The sequence below is a fragment of the Triticum aestivum genome, chromosome 5D, assembly GCF_018294505.1.
Source record: "Triticum aestivum cultivar Chinese Spring chromosome 5D, IWGSC CS RefSeq v2.1, whole genome shotgun sequence".
Lineage (NCBI taxonomy): Eukaryota > Viridiplantae > Streptophyta > Magnoliopsida > Poales > Poaceae > Triticum > Triticum aestivum.
In genome coordinates this window covers 386841516-386850268 of record NC_057808.1, presented here as the reverse complement: position 1 = coordinate 386850268, position 8753 = coordinate 386841516, and the positions used below count along the sequence as shown (strand labels likewise).

The following is an 8753-nucleotide window of genomic DNA, read 5'->3' as shown; positions in this document are numbered from 1 at the left end:
CCCTGGCTCGCCTCCGGCGCGAGATCGGCCATCGCCTCTCGTGCCTTCTGACAGAGCCCTTCCCCACCCGCTGGTGCTCCCTCCTCCCGCCGGCCACGGCCCTCGTCCCGGAGTGCGAGGCCGAGTCCGAGGCTGCGTCTGACTCCTCCCTCTCTTCTGGGGTGGTCTTCGCCGCGGCTGATGCAGAGGCTCCTCTCCTGGCGCCTTCCGACCTCTGCAACGACGAGCACGAGCACGCCACGCGCAAGCGCCGCTGCCTCCGCAAACGCGCCGTCGACTCCGAGTTCGTGGAGGGGCGTCGCAGCCTGCGCCTTGCCGGGAAGGAGCCGGCCGCATACGTGAAGATGCTTGAGCGGGCCAAAGCGGTGAAGGCGGCGCGGTTCGACTCCTCCAAGGGCTCTCCGCGTCTCCGTGCTGCTATCAGGGCTGCGGGCATCGGCGAGGACGATGGCGTCGTTCCTCCCATGCCTCTTCGTCTGCTCCAGGAGCTGGGTGCTCCCTGCGGTGTGGACCCTGATGCTCTTGCAGCCGGGGCCCGCGCTGAGGTGGCTGCCCGCGCCCCATGATCTGCATGCAACTCCCCGGGGCCCCTGCTCTCCATCGGCGTTTTTCTCCTGTTGGGCCCCCTGCATGTGTCTTTCCTCCCCTGCTCCCTTTTAGTTCCACAGGCTTGCCGTGCTCCCGTCCGTGGATCCCGATGAGGGGTTGTCGGAGCGCGTTATCCTCTCTTCTTTTTTCTTTTCCCCCGTGGGGTATGTAATGGCCTTAGGCCCACTTGTTATTCCAATCAAGCCTGTGATGTGTGTTTTCTTCTCATTGCGCCTGGAGACTTGCGATTCCCATGATTAGCCCGTTTTCCCTCTGTACGTGGAATGTGCGTGGCCTTGGCACTGCATGCAAGTGCCGCGACGTACGCGCGGATATCGAGGCCATGCAGCCCTCCTTCCTCGCTCTTCAGGAAACTAAACTTGTAGCCCCGGACTCGCGCAAATCTGACTCCTTCCTCCCAAATGCGTTGCGCTCGTTCCTCCTGGCTGACGCGGTCGGCTCGTCAGGTGGGCTTTGCACTGCTTGGGACTGCCGCGTCTTCTCCATCGCTAGTAACCTTTGCTCCCCTCGCGTGCTCTCTGTTGACTTGAATCTCTGTCACGACAATTCCCTTGTCCGCATCACGAATGTTTACGCTCCCTGCGACCACGCGTCCAAGCCCGCCTTCCTTGCCGAGCTCTCCGGCCATGCCCCCGGTGACGCCATCCCATGGGCCGTTTTGGGCGACTTCAATCTTACTCGTTCTCCCGAAGACCGCAACAATGCTAATTTCTGCCGGACCGAGGCCGCACTCTTTAATGACTTCATCAATGAGCTCTCTCTAATTGACCTCCCCCTCCGCGACCGTCTTTACACGTGGTCCAACCGCCAGTCCCCCCCAATCCTTGCTCGGCTCGACCGGGTCCTTGTCAACGTGTCGTGGGATGCTAGGTTTCCCACTTCCACCCTCTCATCCTTCACCCGCTCTACGTCCGACCACGTCCCCCTGGTTGCGTCGATCTCTTCCGCCGCCCCCAAAACCCGCATCTTTCGCTATGAGAAGGCTTGGGCGCTGCACCCATTGTTCCGCTCTGCGGTCGTTGCAGCTTGGGCCTCCACTTTTCGGCCGGATCCTACTGCTCGACTCGTTGCTCGTCTTCGTCAAGTTAGGCTTTGTTGTAAACGCTGGAAGAGACGGGCGGCGCCTGCTTCCCGCCGTGAGCAGGACTGCCGCGTGCTCGTTGGCTTCCTTGATCGCGTTGAAGAGCTGCGCCCCCTCTCTTCCCTCGAGCGTCTCCTCCGAACTCTCACTATCGACACCCTGCACCTCTCCATCAAAGAGCGGGTCCTGTACTGGAAGCTCCGTGCCAAAGTTCGCTTTGCCGTGGATGGGGACGAGAATACTGGCTTCTTTCACGCCTCCGCCTCCTCACGTTTCCGGCGAAACTGTATCCCCGTCCTTTCTGTCAACGGGGTCGACCTCCATTCTCATGAGGACAAAGCTGCTGCCCTCCGGACCTTCTACAAGGATCTCCTGGGTACGGCGCCAGCCTGCTGCTGGAGTTTTTCCCTCTCGGACCTCTACCCCGACTCGACTCCGCTCCCCGGTGACCTCACGGCCCCCTTCTCCCCGGACGAGATCCGTCGGGCCTTTCTCGACATGAACCGTCTCTCCAGCCCCGGACCGGATGGTTTCGGCCCCTCTTTCTACGCCTCGTTCTGGGATACTGTCGTTGCGGATGTCGAAGGGGTCTTCCATGACTTCTATGACGGTACTCTCGATCTCACCCGCATAAACCGAGCCTTCCTTGTCCTTCTCCCTAAGTTTGAGGCAGCTCGCTCGCCGTCTGATTTCCGCCCCATCTCCCTGCAAAACTGCATCATGAAGGCCATCACCAAAGCATTGTGCTCCCGTTTGCAGCGCTACATTCACTCTCTAGTTGACCCCGATCAGACCGGGTTCCTCCCTGGCCGCCGCATCTCTGAGAATATTGTCTACGCTGCTGACCTTCTTCGCGTTTGCCACACCCGGCGAGCTCCTACTGTGGTGTTTAAAATCGATTTCCGGAAGGCGTTCGACTCCGTCAACTAGGCCAGCCTCCTTGCCGTCCTCTCGGCTCGGGGTTTTGACTCTAAGTGGTGCGGTTGGATTCGCGCTATTTTGTCTACCGGTCACACCTCGGTTCTCCTAAATAATGTTCCTGGGGACTGGATCCTTTGTCGCAACGGCCTGCGTCAGGGAGACGCGCTCTCCCCCTACCTTTTTATTATCATTGCGGATGTCCTTCAACGTCTCATTCGCTGTGCTTCCGACGAGGGGCGGCTCGCCCACCCCATTGACCCTTCCCTCCCGTGCCCCGTTCTGCAATACACCGACGATACCCTTATCCTCTGCCGCGCTGACATTCCCTCGATTACCCACCTCAAAACCTTGCTGGACGCTTTTTCCCTCGCTACCGGACTCGCCATAAACTTCCACAAATCTGGGTTCATCCCGATGCACTGCAGTGGTGAACTGTCGGCGGCCTTGGCTGGGATCCTGGGCTGCCCTATCTCTTCTTTTCCTCAACCCTACTTAGGACTCCCCCTGTCTCCCCATAAGCTCCCCATCTCCGCCTATGACCCCCTCATCCGTTCTTTCGACCGTTACCTTTCGGGCTGGCGTGCCCTGCTCCTTTCCTCTGGTGGCCGAATGGTACTTTGTAATGCCGTCCTTAATAACCTCTCTACTTATTTTATGTGCTCCTATCTGCTTCCCTCTGGTGTGATTGAGATGATCGACCGTAGACGTCGTTCCTTTTTTTGGACCGGCAAGGATACGTGCTCTGGCGCTCGCTGTCTTGTTGCTTGGGATAATGTGTGTGCAGATGTGCAGGAGGGTGGCTTCGGGATCCGCGATCTACGACGACAGAACATGTGCCTGCTCCTCAACTTCGTCCACAAGCTTCACCAACCGGACTGTCCCCCTTGGAAGAGCTGGTTCCTCCGCAGCATCAGGGGGGACGTTGGCGACTGCTCTTCGGCTCCTTCCTTCCTCGAGGTCATCGTCCGCCGGGGGCTCCCCACGTACAGGGCCATCACCCGTGTGGCGCTTGGGGACGGGCGCACTACCTCCTTCTGGCATGACCGCTGGTGCCCCGGTGGTGCTCTCTGCTTCGAGTACGCGGCGCTCTTCTCCTACTCCACGCGCCCCAACGCCTCCGTGGCGGCGGTCGCCCTCGACGGTCTTCATCTTCAGAGACGCCTCTCCTCTGTAGCTGCTTCTCAGCTGGGAGAGGTCCGGGCTCTCATCCGTGCCCTGCAGCTTGGTGACACTCCGGACCGCCGGTTCATGGCTTGGGGCGAGGACCTAGCGTTCAGCTCACGCGCTGCGTTTCGGGTTCTCTCCTCCAATGGAGTGCTCTGTCAGACCTCCATCGACATTTGGTGCTCCAAACTTCCCAGGAAGATCAAGATCTTCGCTTGCTTGCTGGCTCGTGACCGCCTCAGCACGCGTGTGAACCTGTTCGCGAAGAACTGCGCCCCCTCTAGTATGTGTGCCTCCTGCTCCGCGGAGGAGACTGCTGTGCATATTTTCACCTCGTGCGCGCGCGCAGCCTCCACCTGGCGCCGCCTTGGACTGGGCCCCTTCGACTCGGTTGGCGGGATTCTCTCCTCGCCCCCGGGAGCTCCGACCTCGCCTCCGCTCTGGAAGGACGGGCTCCTAGTGCTGCTTTGGCAGATCTGGAAAGCCCGGAACAACGCCACGTTCAACGGCGTCGACCGCGACGTTGGCGACATCCTCTCCAGAACTGCGGACGACATCATGCTCTGGAGCCGCCGTTACAACGCTCCTGATCGCGCGCTGTTCCTGGAGACGCGTGCTTTTTTTTCTTTCGGCCCTGTAACTCTCCCTCTCCCCCTCTTCGGTTTTTGCTGCTTAGTTGGTAGTTTTTTATCTCTTCGATGAAAAACTCTGTATGACTGCCAAGTCTTTCGAGTAATACAACAACCGGTGGGGCCCTGGCCCCCCGTCATTCTCGAAAAAAAAATATGTGTATGTTTCGGTTAGATCTGATTTCTTGAATCTGTCAATACAAGAGGGCAACCTTCCATGTTGTACAAGTTGCTTCTGTTCAGCTGTTGTGTCTAGAGTTGCTCTGGTATTACTTTCAAGGTATTATGGAAGAAATAAATTATTTTCTTGTTCCATGCTGCTACTAAGTGCATGATGTGTAGCTTCCAGTTTTTATCGGTTCAAGATGAAAATTGTTACGAATAGTACGGAGCACTATATGACATGATAAAATAAATGTTGTTACCGAAATGGTCATCCTGCTGGCCTTATGTGAATCCTGTAGGCTGTGAATGTTCAGCTTGTGCTGAACTAGAAGTGTGGTAGGCAAGAGTGCTGAGTGCAGCTTCCTACAAGGCTACGACTTGTAGCTTGTGGAGGGCAGTGTTAGGAGCTTGTGCTAGCGCTACACTAGCAGATCAAGATTATTATCTGCTAGTGCTATACGATTTGAGATCATTAGGTTCCTAGTTCCTGGTTAGGATCTTGTGCTAATTAGTATCTTAATTAATTGTATGATGGTTTGTTTGAGTTTATTATCTTGTGCTGACTCAAATTATTTACAAGTTAGAAGTTACTGTACTTAACAAAGCATCTTGCACACTGAAGAAGGCTTGAAAGATATTTGTCGAAGTATTGCTTCAGCTCATTAGTTTTATATATGAGGGAAAGCTCTCTTTCTTTATGTTCACTTCTTATTTGTGATGGCCTGCTATGCTAGATAAGTTGGCTTTATGTCACACAGGAAAATCAGTCCTCCAGTTCAGGCTGTGTCCTGTCAGGACCATGTTTCCTGTAATCTTGTAGCTATTATCTTGTCTTAATTGCTGTTTTCATCTCGTTGTTTTGGTTAGCACTTCCTTACTAGGAAAAGAAAAAAAAATGATTGATTGGGTAAGGTGATTTAGTTGCCTGTTTTACAATTGTTAATATGAATATGAGAAGAGTGGATTGAACTAGGAGTAATCTGCTGCTTCTTAATGTTGGATAATTGGATCGACATTCATTATTATTAGCTCGGCATATTCTTGAACCTCAACAAGTCATGGAGAAGCCCATACTTCTTTCCAGTTTAATCATGGCAATTTACCCCTGTTGATTACATATCGCTGGTCTGTTATCGAATTATAAAATTGTCTGAATTTTCTTCTTCCAGTACTGTGTTTCCTTTTGCTTTTGCCAACCTCATTAATTCGTAGTAACTTTACTGATTCAGATGAGCTGAAGGTGAAAGAAGAGACCAGTGCTGCCACATGGTGCTTCCTATTCGACCAGTTGAGGGTGTGTAGAAATTCTTTATGACTTCAATTCCAGCAGATGAAGTTACTATGCTCATATAGTCTTGTTAGGCATCATTTTGGTTCTGCCAGATATCAGTGTATTTTTTTAGCAATTATTTTACTCTCTTTCTCAATTTCTGTTTGATCTGTATGGACCATGGAGAATCAGTTTGGATGCACAAAACGAGAGTGTACTTAAAGTTTTCACTGTCAAGGTAGTCTTGGTTTGCCAAGGTGCATCATGTTTCTACGCCAAATATGTCATTTACCCACACAAGTGTCATTAGCCTAAGGCAAACGAGAATAGACTTGTTGAACCTGTTCCTCTTACACTATCCAATTTGAGGTGGCAGGGTTTAAGGTAGTTGGAAGGGATTGATCCCTGTGGGGATTGGGTGACAGCAGTGGATCAACCCATTTCCTGGGTGGATTTTTTCCACTAGAGTATCTGTTCTCATGTAACCAAACAAGGCCTTAATATTTCCTTCTCTAATGTTGGTTTGATGATAATCATGCATTATGTGGTGCAGATGGATCGATTGGTTCATGGGTTGAAAGAGAGGGCGAAAGAGCAGAATACTCCGGGCCACAACTTCCGGAGGTACATTGTGAGATGCTGATAATGGAAATAACTTATATTGCATGTTTGTTCACCATGAATGCTTTAACTGTGCCAATTGGTTAACCTGTGCTAGCTAAATAAGAAGTACAGTATAAACATACATTTCTTTAGTGCTGCAACCTGCTACAGTCCTACTGCATCAGTAGCTTTGCTTTGTTCTAACTGTCCGAAGAAGAATGCCTGTTGTGAGTGTTAGATCCCCTGCTACCCTGCTATCTCAATAAGGACTAGATATAATTCCTCATTTCATAGAGCTCCTCTCTTAGCAGTGGCTTGTACTTCTCTGGACGTGGTTCTATGCTCTTCTCTGGCTTGTTCTTCTTTTATCCATTTGAAATAAGCATTTGGCCATGTTCAGCTTTTCTCACATGCTTGTACATGTAGGACATCTGGTGTCATATACATTCCCTACTACCAATGCGAGATGCTGCCCGAGCTGCTTGCGTGTCTCGTGCCTTTCTAAGTTTATGGAGATGCCATCCAAATCTTACATTCAGTATGGAAGCACTGGGCATGAATATGAATCCGTGTGGAGAGGATGAAATAGGAAATTTCACCAAAAAAGTTGACCGCATCTTAAAAAACCGCTCACGCACTGGTGTGAAGACACTCAGGATTGTTTTCCGTTATTCCAATGCTATGGTCAGCAATGTTGATAGGTGGCTTCAGACAGCTGTTACACCTGGGATTGAAGAACTCACTGTTCAGCTTACACCCGGGATTGAAGAACTCACTGTTCAGCTTACACCTGGGATTGAAGAACTCACTGTTCAGCTATCTTCAGCATCGGGACCATACTACAACTTCCCATGGTCTCTTTTAGCTAATGGGAATGGAAACTCGATGCAGCGTCTACACCTTTCCCATTGTGTTTTCTCTCCCAGCGTTGAACTTGGCTTGAAAAACATGACAAGGCTTGATTTGTGTTATGTCAGTATCACAGAGGAGCAGCTGGGGTGCCTTCTTCACAATTGCTTTGTTCTCCAATGGATGCGACTCTCACAATGCAGTCCGCTAACTTGCCTTAAGATTCCGTTCCATCTGCAACAGCTCAGATACCTGAAGGTGTTTGAATGCAGGTCTCTACAGGTGATAGTGATAGAAGCTCCAAACCTCGTCAGTTTTAATTTTCATGATTCCCACCAGGTACAGATATCATTTGGAGTAGCATTACAATTGAAGAAGCTCGGCATGTCCCATCCTGGTGCTGTATGTTATGCTCGTGCTGATCTCCCATTGAGCTTGCCAAATGTTGAAGATCTTTCCCTGAGTTCATGTAGTGAGGTATACTCTAAATATGCATATTCTTATACCAGCTGTGATATGCATATTTTAACTAATCAAATGTATCTTTGTGTAGATGGTCGATACACCAATGCTGCCTAGCAAATTCTTACACCTCAAGTACTTGAGTGTCAGTCTTTGTACAGTGACATTTTCGCCTGCCTATGACTATTGTTCTCTCATATCCTTCTTTGATGCTTCTCCTTCCTTGGAGACTTTCTTCTTGAATGTAAGTCATTGTTCATCCTGCAAAGATGTTACATTAAACAATGGTGGATCCATTAATCCAAGTATCTTGGCTTGTTGTATCTTCAGGTGTTGCAGAAAGACATGAAGCATGAGTCAATCGTGGGAGACCATTCAAATTTGAGGCAGGTACCAGGACACCGCCATGATAACCTGAAGACAGTGAAGATCATTGGTTTCTCCTCGGCGAAGAGCTTGGTTGAGCTGACATGCCATATCATTGAGAACGTGACGTCACTCGAATGCCTTACATTGGATACCACACGAGGACATCCTTGGGCCAGCTGCTCATCCAACAGTACTGGCAAGTGCTTGCTGTTGCACTTGGATTTTTTGGCGGAAGCTGGCAAGGGGCTCTCGGCTATCAGGAGCTATGTTGAGCCAAAGGTTCCCTCCAGAGTCAAGCTAAATGTCGTGGAGCCTTGCCGCCGATGCCATGACCTCGAGCCGACGCCATGATCTCAAACTCTAGATGCAACAAGTTGCTATGTACGGTCAGAAGCAAACCATTGCCAATGTTCAGAAAGACCAGTGTGTTGTTCCAAGAGCCGTATTTTTCCTTAATGCCGTTTCTTGTTGCTTGACTGAACATAAAAAACATTTGCATTCTAGCCTTTATTCCCTGCTTGTTAGCCTTCTGACATATGGGACAGTGATAAACTGTTGAGGTGCACATTCTGGTGGGCGTCTCATGCATTCAGGAAGAACTTGCTAGTTACTATTACTCAATGCATGCAGT

General features: G+C 51.0%; 1 protein-coding gene across 1 annotated transcript; it reads left to right on the top strand.

Moving 5' to 3' along the window:
• Window positions 1–3442: 3442 nt before the first annotated feature.
• On the top strand, window positions 3443–8473 carry LOC123120693 (uncharacterized). The gene is made up of 5 exons (XM_044540680.1): window positions 3443–4388; window positions 6393–6463; window positions 6869–7768; window positions 7845–7997; window positions 8084–8473. Exons 1-5 carry the CDS (start codon window positions 3443–3445, stop codon window positions 8471–8473), a joined length of 2460 nt encoding a protein of 819 aa, XP_044396615.1.
• Window positions 8474–8753: the final 280 nt, after the last annotated feature.

Bases quoted from the DNA above. Each gene is read 5' to 3' on its own strand.
- LOC123120693 (XM_044540680.1), top strand. From the start codon at position 3,443: ATGTGCCTGCTCCTCAACTTCGTCCACAAGCTTCACCAACCGGACTGT. The intron at 4,389-6,392 runs GTGCTTTTTTTT...TATGTGGTGCAG, and splicing joins CGCGCTGTTCCTGGAGACGC to ATGGATCGATTGGTTCATGG. The intron at 7,769-7,844 runs GTATACTCTAAA...ATCTTTGTGTAG, and splicing joins CCCTGAGTTCATGTAGTGAG to ATGGTCGATACACCAATGCT.